The sequence below is a fragment of the Magallana gigas genome, chromosome 3 (genome assembly GCF_963853765.1).
Source record: "Magallana gigas chromosome 3, xbMagGiga1.1, whole genome shotgun sequence".
NCBI lineage: Eukaryota > Metazoa > Mollusca > Bivalvia > Ostreida > Ostreidae > Magallana > Magallana gigas.
The window spans coordinates 9,669,565-9,688,247 of record NC_088855.1 but is presented as its reverse complement, the minus strand read 5'-3'; the positions used below and the strand labels follow the sequence as shown (position 1 = coordinate 9,688,247).

At 31.3% G+C, this 18,683-nt stretch overlaps 1 protein-coding gene across 6 annotated transcripts in view; it reads left to right on the top strand.

The window, feature by feature from the left end:
• The window catches only part of LOC105344988 (hepatocyte nuclear factor 4-gamma), a 31,502-nt gene that overhangs the window by 8,471 nt on the left and 4,348 nt on the right, over window positions 1–18,683 (top strand). Inside the window, exons 1-3 of one of the 6 annotated variants that reach the window (XM_034481802.2) lie at window positions 1,842–2,055; window positions 17,808–18,098; window positions 18,348–18,463. In XM_034481802.2, the coding sequence (XP_034337693.1) occupies window positions 1,857–2,055; window positions 17,808–18,098; window positions 18,348–18,463 (606 nt within the window). In that variant the 5' untranslated portion in view covers window positions 1,842–1,856. Of the gene's footprint in view, window positions 1–1,841; window positions 2,056–7,662; window positions 8,019–10,500; window positions 10,618–14,601; window positions 14,744–17,432; window positions 17,599–17,807; window positions 18,099–18,347; window positions 18,464–18,683 lie in introns of those variants that run through there. The other 5 variants (XM_011452943.4, XM_034481804.2, XM_011452944.4 and 2 more) reach the window with 5 other exon arrangements.

Genomic DNA, 18,683 nt, shown 5'->3' with positions numbered 1-18,683 from the left:
AAATGTGTCAAGTCAGCAACCACTCAACAATGAGTCTGAAATATGGCTAGGCGGAATGTCTGGTAAAAATGGGAAATCATGTACTAAACAAATAGACAAGGCTACAAGTAGTTGTAGCTTTAGACAAAGATGACATTAATTATGTAACAGATTTACATGTAAAACTTTGGATTTTGTAAAGAATTTTTTTTAAAATTTTACTCATTTTGTATTGCCATATCTATTTAATGTTGAGATGTAGTTGTATCAAAAGTGTATTTTGAAATTTTTTGTTATAAAATGTTTTTGTTTGTGTAATAACTAGTTTCTATGTGAAAAGGTTACACACATTAAGTTCATACAATGCATGCTAGTGTTGACGTCGATTCGCTCTTTGTGACCTGGTTATTGGAACTTCCTTTAAAGTTGATTTTGAAGTTGCTGACATAGATTTGATCATTGACGATACAAGTACTTTAACAAAATACGTGAAAAATGACCTTTGATTGTTATCTACTCAATCTTCATTTTTAAACGAAGATTGCTTTTTTTCTCCCTTTTTTCAGTTTACATGTCAATAAACTGAATGTGATACAGGATTTCAGAGATGGTAAAATTCAACTGAAATGTATAAAGCATCTTTGCATAGCTGCAAACAATAATAAATATTAAAATCATTGTCAGGGTCATGGGGTAAGGTAAAAGTCAGTTACTGGTATGTTGCCATAGTTTGGTTAATCACATGCAAATGTGCATATTTTGCAGTCATGCAGAATTATACAGCAGAAGCTTGCTATATCTTTTTAGAGGTCATAATTACACCCTCCGCAAACAAAGTTTATGGGGGTTAATTAGGAATCACCTAGCTTGTCCGTCTGTCTATAGTGCAGTCAAGTTTTGTTCATTTCTTTCTTATGGAGGACTTTTGGAAGTTCTTACTTCACACAAAGATTGCTTATGACCTGAGGATGTTTCATGATTTTGACCCAGGGTCAGTTTTGCAAGTTCAAGGTCATTATTTAAAAAATTAGGCCATATGTTGTAATGGAAAATAAATAGCAGCTAAAATTTGACACAAAGATTCATTGTGAGCTGTAAATATGTCCTGACCTTTAGCTTTGGTCATTTGTGCAAGTTCAAGGTCACTATAAGAAAAAGGTGCATACATTACCTTCTAACAAAGAATATATTAATATGGGGGTATTATTTGTGAGCTTGTTCAAAATACCTAGTTTTAATCAAATTACCTACAAAGTATTAATGATATAACAATAAGAGCATTGTAAAGGAAGTCTGTGATCTCAGGACTCTTATGTCCTGTTGAAGGATGGAGACAGGGTTTTTGTTTACTGCAGAAATTTAAAGGAAAGCTTTAATAGAAATTGTGACAATTTTTCATCACTTGCAACCCTTCATACATGTTTTTGCAATCAAATTATGCATTTTGAAAGGTAATCTGTGGGCATTAAGTTTTATAATGAATTAAAATAATTTGACTCGAGTTCCAAAACTCTTAGCATTTTAAAAGACTAATACACAGTTTAGCATAAAGTTCGATTGTTTTTATATTGCATAAATAACGTCAATAGTTTTATGACAGTGTCATCAATTGCTGTTACGCAGAGAAACATTTGAAAGTACATGTGTTAATTAACTTGTTTAATAGTCTTGTAAGTACCACGAAGTAGCTAGTTCCGGGTTGTGAATTGGCTGTGGTAAGGCTTGTGTTGTGTGTATGTATCTAGTCTTGCCACGCGCCTCGACACTTCCAGGCAGTGTGCAGACGTGTGTCACCGAGTTCCAACTCGCCATAAAAAAGGCAACAAGTTGGATTCAATCTCAATCAGAATCCTAGCATTCACAAAGACAGATTAGCAATGTTAGTCCTCCCCAATACTGGACATTCTACCAATTCTACCATGAATTATCCTACTTATGATTACTCAGCTGCTATTTATCCGGTCCAGACTTACTGGCATCATCACCAGAGACCATATCCTCTCATTCAAGAAGAGCCGGAATATCAAGGACAGATAACTCTAAGGGATCTGGAGAGGGTTTTGCCTCACTGTAGAGGTTAGACACTTACTACTAGGGGCTACTTTCTTTTACCTGTCAAGGATTTCTTTTTCTTGTCCTCCTTGGATGAATGTTTGTTGAAGAGTTTTGTGATTGTCCTGCTTGACATGAGGAGGTAGTTTTCAAAGCATGTATCTTGATATCATAATAGCAAGTATTTTTTGATAAGTTTTTTTATGCCTGTTTCTCTTCATTTATAATGAAATACACGGAGTGTATGAAGAAAGGGATGTTTAATGGATATTGAACTGCTTTAATTCCATGCCACTTTAATGATTTGTATTTTGCCATCAGAGTTATCGTATTCAAATTGTTTTATTTTTTCAAACGGCCTAATATAAGAAAATGTGAGGTTATTATGCATATTCAGCACATTTTAATTTTGCAAGATAAGATTAATTGATCACTTAATCAATTAATATTAACTGCCCAAATTACTTGCAAGTCAAAGCTAGGGTCTTTCAACAAATGTTTTTATTTATTTTTTAACCGTATTACTATTAGTACCTTGCAGAAAATGATTTAACTAAAATTGATTTAAAATAGAAATAATTTTTCTCTGTATTTTACACTTTTTAGGATTATTTAATTATTTATTTCAAATATAAATTTTTTTGGTCAAAATTTTTAAACATGTATTTTCAACAAAGATTTTGAAAAGATAATTAATGGTGTTTTTAAAAAAGTTATTGAGAAAGCTTAGATAGATTTAGTGATTAACTTTTATTTATCATGAGTAAATTTTGGCAAAATTGGAGAATGCAATACATGTAATAATTTACTTCTCGTAAAACTTACAAATATGTAAAAAAAATAAATAAATATATAAATAAATAAAGAAATGTATGCTATTTCAAAAAACAAATTGTTTAAATGCTACAATTTAAAACAGAAAGGTGGCAAGTCTATCTTCTAATCCTGTTGGAATTAATGACAAAATTGTGTTATGGGTTTTTTGTGGTCAGTACATAAGATAGAAACTAGCATGTTGAACACTTCTTAAACGATAATCTTAACTATCTTGATCGTTTCATAGTATGAGGTTGCGGCATTGTTGACACTTAGTGTACCCCTAATGAGGACTGGGATACCTACATTTTGTGATGTGCCTTAGAAATGATAGAATTCAACCTTTACTTTAATATTTTGTTTGTCAAATAACATTTTTGTCTATTTAATGTTCTAATTAAGTCTGCTGGCGATCTATCAAGACCTAATTATGAGTTCAAGACATCGGTTTCACAATTTTTAATATGATTAATACAAATTTTTGAAGTGCATTTTATGGTCAAATAGAATTTTTCAACCCTCCAAAATATATATATTTTTAAAATTTTGTACTTTTATGCATGTTGATATCTAAGGGTGTCCTCTTCTAGTCAATTCCAAATTAGATTTGTCTTTAAACAGGAATTTTAAAGTTTACTTGGTAGTTATAACATTGCTTAAATATCTAGAATAATTTTTAAAGTATGAATGATTTAATATGTAATATGATTTTGAAGCCATTTTTGATTTAGGAAAATAAGTACTACGAGGGTTGTTCAGAAAATTATTATTGAGACATTTACTCTTATTTCCTTGGGGAAAAAGATAAACCCTTAAAATTTCACCAAAACGTAAACCAGGATAGAGTTTATCAATGTAAAAAATTTATTGTCCTTAGCATGATTAGATCATTCCTGGTAAACTGACCAAGTTGCCATCGCCCAGTGACCCGGCGCAACCGCAAAATTACCGCAACGTCATTTTGACGCTTCTTATTGATCCTATGTTTTAAACACCTAACAAACAAAGGAAAATTAGAATTAATTCTCCATTTCTCATCTTTTGTTTACATTTCAAGATGTCAACATTCGCATATTCTCTCCATTCTTGATTTTTGTGAAAAAAATCTATCTTTTCTAACCGAAAGTCAAATTACTGTGAAATGTCTCCTACAGTGATTCTGTGTTCATATTTTAGAACTGTTGACATCAGTTAGTGTGTAAAAAGTACTTGATTTTTAGTCACTTTGTCTGAATTCTAGCTAAACAATCAGTGAAAAAAGACGATAAACTGAAGTTCTTTATCCCTTGCCATCGTATAGTTTTTGTTAAAGCAATTGAGTGGCATTAGAAGGTCTTTTTCAGAATATTTCCATCAATTTGATGTATATCAGCTGCGCCGCATTGAAGTCAAATTTCTATATACCATCGTTTTCAAATTCCTATTGCTTGGTAAATATATCTGTACCATATCCGTATTTCAAATCAAACACTAGTGAAACTTGATCAAAAGTTAGTCACAATAAATAGCAAAATAAACATATATAATCTGATTTCTTTTAGTATAAGCTGTAAGTTTGCGGACACTTAGGTAGACAATGTTTAAGTTTTCTTATCCTCCGAATTTATGCTTGCGCTGGGTACCCCGACCACCAATTTTATTATCTATCGTTGTAAACAAAATATTAAATATTTTTAAATACTTCTTTCTTTAATTATTTGTTAAGGTTTCTTCAATGTTCATGCCAATTTTCACCCTTATCCGTCACTTAAAAAGGGAAATATCCGTGTTGTCTCAATAATTTCCGAACAACCCTCGTAGAGGCATTTCTTCATAAATATGAAGCATACTATCAAAGTATTACTGTTGGGTTACCCTTAAAATGAAGTTTTTTTTTTTTCATGAAATATAATACTAGCGTTATTTTACATCAGATTATGGCATTGCATGTAGCATTGCCATTGTAGTTTGCAATACCCTTATTTAATTGGTTATCTCAGATAGAGTAATTAGCATTCAGAAATCACATGATGACATCACATATTTGAAGATGTGAGAAGTACATGTGGATGCATCATATTTTTCAATGACCTTCATATTTTTCTCTAATTTTTGAATGAAAACAAAGTGTTTGAAATTTAGAATTACTTATTAAGTAATTCTAAATTTCAAACAATGATTTGGTACACCTGCATCAAATTTTAATCATTTAGTCATATTGTAACATAGGCTACATACTTTACAATTACAATATTTTCAGCCAATCAAATATAATAGGGCATAACAACTTAGGCATTGGATCATGAAATTCTAATGAAAAACAGTTAAATATTTGGTACATGCCAATATTTTAAAAACTTAAAAAGTTTCAGAATATTTGCTATTTTCTTTTACAGATATTTAGATGATTAATAAAATTTAAGTGAAAAAAAAATGACTGACATGCAGTTTAATATTGAATGACAGTGTGATATACCGGTACTAAAATGATTTTCTACTTAGTCTCTTTCGGCAGATTAGTTTATTGATATGAAGGTTAGTTTAATTACCAAATTTCACTCATTTTATAGGTAAATGTATTTTTTAGTGCTTCCTCCAATTTATTAGAAAGAGGTCATGTAAAATCAACCTTTTTGCACTAACTGAACAACTTTAAAATTGAATTGTCTATCAATTGAGTGGCGGAAGTATTGATGCTTTACTATGGTGACAAAATTACATAAACCAATACTGAATATAGATCAGGGGTGAAGTATCAGTTTTCTGTAATTACAGTCATATATTATATATTCATTGAGTTTTTATGAGAAATTTAATATCGAGTCTGAGTCAAAGTCTGAATCTTTATCTAAATAGTCAACATTGGTTTTTCAAACAGCTTGTTAGGGTGTCAAGTTTGATTTAAAAAAGAACTGCCTGAATGTATATTTCTAGGCACTAATTTTTATTTGTAAATTTTGTGTTGTTAAGCAATTTCATATTTTGTGATTTGATCTCCGATATGTGACTGAAGACTGGACATTATAAATAGCCCCTCTTTTTTAAGGTCTGGTATATAGAAAAAATGATTTTAGAGGCCAAATCCCACTAACCTTTCTGAGGAAGTTAATTTCTAATGTAATATTATATTTATGTCCAAGAAATTAAAACTATCTTTTAGCATCCCCCCCCCCCTCCTCCTTTGAATTGAACGACAATATTTGTGCCCGGATCCCATTTACGGGATTTTTTTTTTTTCAAGTGTTTAAAGTGGTCTGAAGCAGTTGCCGTACACCAACTTTTATTTATGTGGAGAAATTTTACAAGGTTGCAACACTCTGGTCATAGCTAGTGTATATTTCCCATCTTGAACCAATCTCTGAGTGTCTTTCTGAACATCTTACGATCATCTTCGTAGGCTTTAATTGTCACAAAAATATTAATCTGGCATCAATTAAATACCACGAAAAATGGTAAAGCTCAATAAAATCATGAAATAAAGTTGTTTCGGTTTACAGTACTTGTATTAAAATATTTTTGAAGTTTGATATTTTTTTTAATTTCTACTGAAATGCCACTGGTTCCTTTTAACCAAGCAAGACTGAGTATATAATATGTTAAGGCAGAATGGATGGGTTGTATTGATATGTTTTGACTTATCTATATGTTAGTATTTCCAAAAAATCTGCATTAACCTTTGGATAGAATTATTGCCTTTATTGATTATTTTATCTGAATTCAGTCAAGTTTGAATACCCAATTTTATAAGAACACGCCTTTGATCGGGAAACGAAGGAGGATCACCCTAAATATGATGAATTGACAATGACCTACAAAATGTAGTTTTTGTAAGTCGGTTTTTGCGGAGATCCTGAAATGCCCTTTTGCCATGCACGTAGGCCTCGTCTACATTTAGAGAAAAGGGAAATTCCTTGCAAAGAAAGCTTGACTTTTAGAATATCCGTACCATGGTCTTCCTTGCCGGAGAAGTGCTACGCTCATCAATAGGTGTTCAAAGCGTGGGAACGGAACTAACAATATAACTGTTATTTCCTAGGCTTTTTAGGAAAAACTAGGTGAACACTTTTGTCAATATATAGGATGCTTATAATGTTGTATTTCCTGATACACAATTGTTATACTAGTAGGAAAAATGTCAAGATGAATTCTATTTTTAAAATACAGCATTTATTCTAATTGCACGCTTCTAATCAAGAAATTTGCAGAAGTTCAGACATTTTTGTTATACAAATGTACTATCATTTTGTTTTCCAGCTAAGTCAAGCATCTTGCTTGTTAATGTACTTGTTTAGATTTGAGTTGAAATAGGATTTAGAAAATAGATAGTTATGAAGTAGTGGTGCTTAAGATTTGTGATACCTCTTGAAAAATGAAAACTGCGAAACGAAGGAGAATGTAAAACATGTGATCAGTGACAAATGCGCGCATGCTGTTTATTGCATGTTAAGAATTAGCACGCATACATTTTCAGGAAAAAATTATTTTTAATGAACCATATTTTTAAAAATAAATTTACAGAATACAGTAATGCAGAAAACAAATGAAGGAATTTGCGCAATAATCTACCACTTCCTTTTATTTGCACACGACGATCTCTTCCTTTCTTACTACAGTAATTAGTAATCATGGGTAATTGTAATTGGTGCTCCAGTTTTTCAGTAATAGGTCTAGCAAATAGTTTACAAAAAATTGTGTGTTTTAATGTCCTCAGAAGAAGGACAATTGTTATTGGCTGAAAAGTAGATTACCTCTAGTCATATGGTACAACTTTGTATTGTGGCCTACTTATTTGTTTTTGGGAAAAAAAAAAAGAAGAAATTTGCGCATCATGAATTCAATATTTTTGCTTTCTGAAGAAATTCGTTGCTCTGAGCTCTGAATGTGAAGTCATCTTTTTGTGATTGGAATTTTAAAGTTAAATTTGGATTGGATTCAGTATATTCGATATTGGGGGTATATTTTTGAAAACTTGACCTCCCCCAAAAACAGAATTATGACAAATTGACAAGTGTTATATAATGCTGATGTAATGTACACATGGGGAATGACTGTACCACAAAACAATTAACCCATATTTGGTGTCATAATCTGGCTACTTGAATCAGCTGATGAGAACTTGGCTAACACCATTGTCACAATGTTGATCTCTGGAGAAGGCAGCGAGCAGTGGTGCAGTGGTTTCTATAATTACGGTAAGTCTCTCTTCTGTCTTCCGGGTCTGCTTAGCTCCATTTTTCTGCTGGTTTCATGTCTACAGAAAATCTCTTGGAGCTGTTTGCAGTTTCAAAGTCCGTTTTGTTTGATGATTCTGAATTCCCACACATTTTGAGCTGTTTCCATTGGTTGGTACAGGTGTTTCCTAAGCGTGATCAATGATCAAAGTCCAATTTTGGATCATCCACGACTTGATTGATAGAAGATACTTTAATCAGTATTTGATATTTATTAATAAAATTTAATTGAGTGTGAATATTACAGGTTAAGGTTGTCATTATATTTTTAAAATCTTAATGCAGGAGATGATTTTTTAAGGGGACAGGGTGGTGAACAAATTAAGCATCAGATTTACCTTCAATCTTTAGGAAAGATGTTTAAAGCTTTTAACTTTTATTTGGTGAAGAAAAATTCTATGTATTTTAGTAGCTTTAAAATTTTCTTATATATATCTTCATAAACAGCTCTTTTTCTTAAGGAGATCAATACAGTCTCAAAAGAACCACGACCATCGAGCCCTCTCAAAAGTTGACAAAAATATTACAATAGGTTAAAAAAAAATGTTATGTTGCAAATTCCTATGAATCTCTCTCTCTCTCTCTCTCTCTCTCTCTCTCTCTCTCTCTCTCATATTTTTGAAGGGTATTAGTATTCAAGCAACAAATCTGAGTAGAGTATACCAAAGACTTGAGTGTTTTTAAGACATATGTATCAAGAGGAAGTATAATAAGCTGTAAGGTACATGCTACGATGCATTAAGTCATTCTGACAGCACACTTTTGGTTAATGGTGTCTACATGCTTGTTATCATGTTGACTAGTTTATAATTATGGACCAAGTGTCCTTATAAGTATGTGTTATGCTGTTGAGTGCGTATTGTAAACATGTAGCAATGTCTAATTAGCTTGGAATAATATCTCCTGCTCCCAAAATTTTCTTAACGTTTTTGCTTTAATGGCTTCTGAGATCATGAGTTCATGACAGAAACATTCAATGTATCATATCTTCCCAAAAGGTGATTTAATTGGCACATGCACCCAAGACTTTTGTTGCAAGCGATGGGGGGATTCAAGCATGCAATTGCACTGCTTTTTTCTGTTAGTTGCCCACTTGAATTTCATAATTTACCTACACGGTGCCAATATGGGACCAAACAAACATGTCATAGTGTGTTGTCAGATGCGTGTTTGGATGCAGCACAACAAGCTATGTTTGGTTGTGGTTGATACAGTTGGGATTATGTCCCAGTCACATGCCACTGGATAGTGCTAACCAATGTCCAACAGTGGAAAAAAAAGTCACGGACAGAAGAAGAATCTGTAGGCAGTCCATTGAAAATAAGATAACTTTATTATGGTTACTGCAGGACCATGTTCTAATCAAGAAAACGTCAAAAAAACAAACCAATACTTGGTGAAACAGATGCATACAAGTCTGCAGTTTATTCGTTGGCTTGAGTTGACCGGACTTTAATAGAAACAGACTAGTATTTTATTTTCTGTACATACATGTTACACATGCAAACACAGAGCTACCTTTCTTTAAGCTTATACACCTTTGGATGGCATTGGCTTTCATAAATTTAGGACATTTACTAAATGAGAACTTGAGAACAAGATATGGAAATTAATGTTTTGAAGATTTTGTCCATTTAAGTTATTTTGTGAGGTGTGAATGAGTTATGTATCATATGTTTATAGCAACTAGCAAGTTAATAACAAAAGCTTTCACATGCAATTCTCTCAATTTAAGTGCTACTTATGAAGAATGAATGATCTATTCACATTTATTGATTAGCCTATTATACTTGCATGTGTGGGTTTTTTTTTAACATTTATTTAATGAAATGACTGCCATACAGAGGTTTGGAAGAGGAAAGTATTAGATTTTACTTGTAATATACTCACTACATTTTAAATAAATAAACTGAATTGAATTACATTTGACAGTTAATGCATGATATGGACAACTGAAACGGAATTTAATGTCAAAATATAAGTAGTGTACCCCATTCATCTATCCAACACCGCATCATGTGTCTGTATCATTATGCATTGAACTCCCAGGCATAATACAAACTGATCAGTATAATACATTGGTAGACTAAGGCGTTAACATGTGCCCCACTCTAAATGGTCATAAAGAAAGCATGCACCATTTTAATTAGTAGTGTATAGTGCTGCAGACATGTGCCTTACATGGGGGTGAGGTGATGGGGTGACTGCCATTATCAGTCTAGCGTCTGGCGGACAGACTGTACTGAGTACATCTTTGTTTATCTGTTGTCAAAGTGCACAGTTAATGAGTGATACCTACAATATGTACACACTCAGTCTGCCCTTTATCCAGCAGACTGAAATTTGCTCTCCCTCATACCATGTCCAATGTACAAAGATAATTAATAATTAGTTTTATAGACATCAGTTTATATAAATATTATGATTTAGAATAAAGTTTAGTACTCAGTTTGTGCTTGAATTTCCATGGGCTTTATTTTTATTTTAAATATTTGGAAGTTTAAGTGTGGATTATATACTCGGTCTGCTTAATAACGTTTAACAAAAAGAAAAAAATGAGGTAGGTTTTTTTGTTTTGGTGAAAACTTGTCGATTATTTATTTCATTAATTTATATAATATGATGTCATCAATCTTTTTTTGCTGTTTGTTTATTTTTTGGGTTTTTTTTAATTCTTGATTTTTTGATGAAATTTAAAAAAAAAAAATTTCATTTGTTGAAGAAAATTTTTTGATAACTTTTTTTTTTTTTTACATGACCTTGGGTGAATTGATCTGTTATAAAGAACTTACATCTAAATTATATATAAATTAATACAGCCTCATGGAAAAAAATTTTGTGAAGCTTAAAATTTGTACAAAACATTGACTCCAAAAATTCTTTATATTATAAATTAATTTCTATTGGTATTAGATAGAGCGTTTGATAGTTGATGAATGAAACACTTTTTTGTATATAAAACGGAGCCAGGATATCTAATAAAGTTAATGGAATCAACAACAACAAAAAAAGAAAAAAAGTACCCCAGAAAGATTATATATAGTAAAAATTCCAATAAAATCCATAACATATTTAACTACTGGGTTTTATTAATATTAGAGGACATCAATTTTCATGGATTTAAAGAATACGTAAATTCATTGAGACTTTTCTAACAATAGCATTTTTATTAATTTTCGTACCTCAGTGACCATTGAATTGCATGGTTCAACACAACATCAAAATTTGGTGTTTGATGAATATTGATGAAGTAACAGTATTTAAATGTTGTCAAATCAAGTTTACATCATTATTAAAGTTTCGGAGGACTTTGGGGGAGGGGAGGGCTAGGGAAAGAGGGACTTTCCAGGCCTTTACTTACGCTATCGCATCTCTTCCATGAGAGAGGTATCAAAACCCGAAGAGCAGATGGAAGTTCTAATTTACTTACTTACTAATTTACTTATTTAGATTGAGAAAGAAGCTGACTATTTTGTCAAGAGGAATAACTCCTCTCTCACTGATAGGTGATACAAATATCGATCCGTTATCAAAGTCACGGTGCCTCTCACAGTACATGGATTTGATTTTAATTAAAAAAAAAAAAATGAAATCGATAGAGAGGGCTAGTTCAAATGATGGATTCACACCAAATATCACAGGAGTATAATTATTTAATTTAAAGATTTATTTAAAACAGTATTATTTTGCGAAGTTAGGCCACAAAAGAAAAATGATTTAAATTTGTGTACAGTAACTTTTCAGATTGATTGGTAATTAAAATTTAGCACAATTTAAGATGGTAGATAATTTTTTAATCCAATTGAAGAAAACATATATCGTGACAAAAATGACTTGATATAATATATCGTTAGTTGTACAAAGTTCTTGACACTTCCTGGTAAATAACTTTTAATCAGTTTTGATGATCATTTGATGATCACTTATAGTGATCATTCACAACATAACATAAGTAATGTATTAGAATACCATTGTATTAATAATACAATACTATGAAAAACTGCGCATGATTTTTATGAAAACCAAAATTGATTTAAAAGCTTTCATTATTTTATAAGATTGATGTTCCGTTAATCGCAAATGCTTTATGAATTTTAAAGCATAATTTTTGTGGAACTATTTTTACATTGGTGAGGATTTAATAAATGCCATGTGGAAATATTTAATAGGAGGAAAATAAATTTAAATGCATCATTTATAGATTTTCAAGTAATTGTTGTTAAACTAAGTACATCCTTATAAACTTTCTCTACCAGCTCCACCTATTCCGCAGGCGAGCCTGCAACAGGCACAACATTTCTTTTTTATAGTTTTTCCCACTGTAGAAAATTTTATCTTATTTAACTACTTTTAACATTTTCTGTTTAAATTTATACTGCAGTTGAGAATTGTGTATTGCTTTGATATATGTAATATACATATTTTTTTTTTTTGCTGATCATTGCAAATATAGTGTCAAATCAATAAGTAGTTTGTTAGTTTTCAAGTCCCTACGATAAACACCAAGGACTCTGGGTGGGGTATTCTCTGATAATAAAGTTATAGCAAAGAAATCTTGCTTATTGTCCACTTGAAAATTCTGACGAAAAATTTATTTCAAATCTTTCCAGAAGGGTCAAGACTACATCAAATGAGATAAAAATACTTAAAAATTGTGATAAATGAATTCCATGTGAGTAATGTCAATGTACATGTAGATACTTGTGTTAGAGCCGTGCTATCTGTGAAAGGTACATCACCATTGTCACTGATATAAAGGGAGATAACGGCCTCAGCCTCAGCACAGTTATCTCCCCATTGATAACTCAGATAACCATGTTAAACCAACTATGATAAGTTTTGTTTGATTTACCTACATTATTCAAGATAAAAATGACTTACATATAACAGTATCTCTGATTTCTATTTTGGTTTATTAGTAGTTCAGATTTTCTTATTTGTTTCATTTAAAATTTTCTATTATATCCTGCCTTAAATATATATTACTATTCTTGTCTTACGATTGAATTCATTTATTTTATTTTGAAAACTAATCCTATTATTGAACTTTCATTTCTCATAAACCCTTGTTTGTTTGTCTTTATAATAAGCATTGATAATTTTGGTTTACAGTTATTCAATTCAGAAGATAGGAATTGTTAACAATATAAGTAGTTCTAGGGATCAGACTTTCATAATCCCTTGATAAGGGCTTGTCCACTATGTTTGATCTTGATTTATAAAGTATCAAACTTGCCACAAATATCTGATAAAGGTCCAATCATTTACCACTCATCTCACAAAAACAACTCGTAGGTTGTGTAAGAAGGAGGGATTTTTGGTCAGTATGGAGAGGAGAGGGGTTATAGTTTGGTGTCTTGACCGTGAGAAGTTTCCCCCACCGGTCAGGTGTGGGGTCTTGTCACAGTTGTGGTGACATTGCTGTGTTTATTTCTCATACATTTGTCAAATAAACAGAGAGCTAGTACAGAATGTTACATCATGTTGACATTCAAACTTTGAAATTTGAAGCTATGGCATAATGTTTGTTGATATTTTTGTTTTAAGCTCTATGAACTGAAAAAAGGTCAAGGAATTGATTCATGTTACACATGTATCAATCTTGCATCAATTATTTTCAGAGCTTCAATTTAAAAATAATATATAAAAGTACCAGTATATTTTACTTACCGGTAGTGTGAAAATAGTATTAGGAAAATTCTTACATGTACTGTTATTTATAGAGCACTGTGACATTTATAAATCAGCATCTATAGGTAATGATAAACATTTTGATTTATAAAGCAATTTTCCCATAGATAAGGGTAAGATTTATGATAGAGAGATTTTTTAAAGTGGTTTGAAACACCCAAATATTATTTTTTTGTATCCACTATAAATCAAATATAAGCACTTTTAATACTTATAAGTTTGGCTTTTTTTCCATTTCTGGCTACTAACAAGATAAAGCTTAAAGATTGGTCTAGAATTTTAATGAATGGTATATATTTTTAGTAGAAAATGTCAAAAAAGGGTACGGTAAACTTTAAATTTTATTAATAAAAAGATTTTTTTTTTTAAATTTTATATTTTCTAAATCTGTCACTGTGGATAAAAGCTATAAAAGCACAGTATTTTTACCATTATACTCTGAGAATAAATGAAACCTCAAAGAAATTTTTACCAAAAAATGGATTTTTTTTTAATAATTTAAAAATTTGGATATTGATCCCTTATTTAAGAATTTAAATACCAAAGAGATTACTCTGACATGTCATAAAGGCTCATGTTATGCATACACTAATGGATTTGCCCTACAACATGGTTATATTGTACAATATGTATTTTCTTACATGATAATTTTAAAAAAGATTTTACATTTAAAGAAAAAAAATATTCTTATGCGTTATACAAAAGCAAAAGCAATATGAACAGTTATTCATAGAACTGAATAAATAAATATTGCATTTGACACGATAAATTGTGTTATCAGATTAAACCTTGATGTACCTCAGTCACCTTATCCTACCTACATTCATCAACATAGAGCATCCACACACCTCATGCAGATTTATTAATAGAATCAATGCCACATCATAGCTCCTTGCTGCAGACCAGTTTTAATATTTATTTTACTTGTGAACAAGTCTTAAATTAAATCAGCATGGCTTTAATGAATTTGGATGGAATTACTTATATCCATTTGGGTAGGTTATATTGCATTCCATATTTAGGGTATAATACTGGTGCAATCAGTTTCTTGGTCTTTGGCCTTTTGGCCAAAGGTAGACATACCTGTATATTTTGATAAATTTATAGATATTCAATTCCAACAACAACTTTTGAAAGTTATATGTAATATTTCAATGGTTTTATGTTATAGGTCTTAGAATTCCTTTTTAGTTATTCCAGACTTTGATTCATTTGTACAGTAAAATGGCATTTTAAAAATCAATGCTGGTAACTTAATTGGTAAATTAAATGTGGATGTTCTAGAGTTGGGTTTTAGACTTTGATATCTAATAAAAGTTCATTATTGATTATCAATCAAGAAATCACTCAGTGTTCTTCAGTTCTAATATTTATTAATTATCAATATAAATATAAAATCAATTGCTTGAAATTATTGATTACACCATATCAAGTAGAATTTTAATGCATGGTTATAAATACAATATGTATTCAAATATTTCAGTCTTTTTATAAGTGTTAGATAGGAAATTCTAGAGTATGATACAAGAACCGAATTGTCAATTTTTTTTCCTTCAAATATTTTTCATTGAATGAACAGACTACACGTATTAAGGTAATTCTTCTCCTAATCTTTTAAGGAACTATAAATTGACTGATAATCTTGGATAGACTTTTAATATTTCAAACATCAAGAGTATTAATTTTGATATTACTTCTGATACAAGATAAGTTTATCTCAGTAATACTTGTGAGGATTTTGATATTTTGCTATCAATGTGACAATCACAGACTTGGAATATCAAGCCCCCCAAACTGTAATGCCTGCTTAGGCAGAAGCCTACTTGAACGGTGTTTGGTTTGGTTTTGGACCCTGTAATCAGTACAAACAACCAAATAGAACTGACTAAAAGAACCTCTTGGGCAGGCTATGCTGATCTGTAGCTAAGATAGCGTATTTTTGGAAGATTTTAGCAAATTCTTTAAGCAGAAAGGTTGGGCTGGCAAGAATTTAGGTCATCTTTTTCTGTGTAAGGTTTGGTTTTTCCAAAATGTTTGGTCTATCTCATTCCTATTACATATAGTTGTGTTAGGAAATGAACAGCCTTTGAAGTGTTCCTTGCACTGGTCTATCTACTTACATGATTAAATTATCAAGTGTTTTGGGGGGCTTTTGTTTTGTGAATGAAATCTTATTGCCTAAGATTTTCATGATCTTCTGTATAGAAGTGTACTGAAAAAAATTTAACAAGAGGTTTAGAGAACCCTCCTTGAAAATTGACATGTTGTGCTTACTTTTGTTTTGTTGTTGTTGGTTGGTACTTGAGTAAAAAAAATGTAAAGGATGGAGATAATACATGTACTGCTTTTGTCTCATGATAATTTGCATTTATTTATAGAGTTAAAGCAATTTACATTTCATTTTTTCCATGTAAACTAAATATGGAAAAATTGTTTCTAAAACAGAAATTGATGGAGAAAGTAATAAAACTAATTTGTCAGAACATTCCATGTATTAAAAATGTGAACAGCGTAAATATTGTTAACCTAAATTTTCTACATCATACTTTAGTGGACAAATTAAATATATGGTAAAGTTTCTGCAATGCTTTTGATTGAAAATATATTTTCTTTTTACTCTTGATTAAGTGTTGAATAAAAAAACTTAAAATAGGTGTATAATTGCATTAATTATTTTTTAAACAAAACTTTGAAAAAAGCTATTGTGAGTAAGATGTGATTTCAATACTAAGTTATATATATCTGATACAGCAACAGGCTAAATTTCAGAAACTTGAAATTTTGATCGAAATTTTTTTTTTTTTAATAAAATATGATTCAAAACATTATTCAAAACATTCCAATTTCTGCTTGTTCACATTATTTTTTAAACAAACATTTGCCAATTGTGTTAGTTAATTATGTTAGTAGATTTAATACTGATGTAATTGTTTCTTTGCCTCATATGAAATAAATGATTAAAATGCATTGTTTTGAGCGTTTATAAGCAAAATATTTTCAATCCCACACTTTATTAATTATTGTTATTAGTAAGAGACTCTGCTTGCCCCAGTGTTTTCTCCTCCCCTCCCCTCTTCCCTGTGTGGGAAGTCAAGTCATTATCTGTGTCAGTAGCTTCGTATTAATTCAAGAGTCAACAAAAATTAATCAGTAAAGACAAATATTTGTAGATAACGACATCTATCGTAACTGTTTCAGGTGTGAATCTACTTGCTCTTCTGTCAATCATATTTACATTCCTTAGGTTACCACATACACACACAAGTATTTCTTAAGTTCCTTATCAGCCCCTCGCTGATAACGCGGCGATAGTCATTATAATCAGAAACGAAACAAAAAGAAGAAAAATTGTACTAATAAAAAAAACTGTTTTAATAATTAAAAAATTTAAAGAAAAAATAAAAGTTTCACATGTCTACTCTTGATTCATGTTTTATGTGAGTTAAACAGTGTTTGATTTGCCCTTAGTTTTCTTTGCTGCCCTTCAACTTCTTTGAGGGTACCATCTTCCCATCTTGTCTTATCTCTTTACTGAAGTGTTAAGATAAACAATTAAGCAATAGTCCATTCAGGTTTTACCAAGTCTGGGGGGAGGTGTGTCTTGGAGGGCTAGTGTTGACATCATGTGACATGCTCTGACACTGCAGTGGGCTGCGACTATATAATCTGGCAAAAAAAGAGGAATTGTTTTTCCTGCTTTGGTTCTTGGGCTGTAGTGGTTGGTAGCTGCTGTTCTGCTTTAGTATTGTTTTCATGGTTTATTCTATGACAATGAGAGATTGTGATAGCTTCCTGTACAGCTATCTAGAGGCAGCGACTCAGCATCAGTATTACTACGAGTATGATCCAGGTAAAAGGATAAATAATGAAAAAGTTTAATATTATTACCATTCTGCATGTATTTTTGGGCAGAAAATTGAAGAAAAGCAACAATACAGTCTAATTAAAATAAGACTGAGCAGTGAGCAGCAACTTAAATATTATGTGTATTATTGTCTCAAAATTACAGAATATTTTCAAAGTACTTTGTTTTTAAATCAGGTGTTTATTTATTAATAGATTCCCCGGAGATGACGATGGGAGCCTTAGGCCCAATGCCGTCCGCCGGGAGCACCTCCCCCACCCAGGGGATGAGCCAGTTCTGTGCGATCTGTGGGGACAGGGCGACCGGCAAACACTACGGAGCCTCGAGTTGTGACGGATGTAAAGGCTTCTTCCGCCGAAGTGTCAGGAAGAATCACGTTTATTCGTGTCGTTTCAACAGAAACTGTGTGGTGGACAAAGACAAGAGGAACCAATGCCGATACTGTCGACTTAGGAAGTGCTTCCGCGCTGGAATGAAGAAAGAAGGTACGAAAGTTAACATGTCAATGACAAAATAGATTCAATACTTGTGTTTAATTAGATATTGTAATATCTTTTTTTTTTGCTGTTTAAGAAATTAAGATTGACAAGTGTTAAAGCAAGAAATTAAAAAATTGTGGGGAAAAAGGGATATTTTGAAATTTATTTAAAGAAAAGTCTTCAATTTTTTTATAATGCTATATGCGTGTATGAAGCAGTATTTACAATACAAATTGACTCCATTGAATCCTTCAGCTGTACAGAATGAACGAGACAGAATCAGCGTGAGGAGAACCAGCTATGAGGATGTGAACCAAACAAATTCCTTGTCTGTTAGCACTTTGTTAAATGCAGAAATTCTTTCGAGACAGGTCAGTGGCTTTAATGTTTACTTCATTTATATTTCTTTGGACTGAATGTCTGATGTCCTTAAATTGTTCTTGACTCTTGAATTAGGGTACTTGCATAAAAAAAAATCTACAATATATTTTGCAAGGGCAATAAACCAAATGTGAAAACCAAAACTGCAAAATTAAAAAAAAAAAGCTTAATAATTCTAACTAATTTATGACTCGTAAACTCATTTCTTGA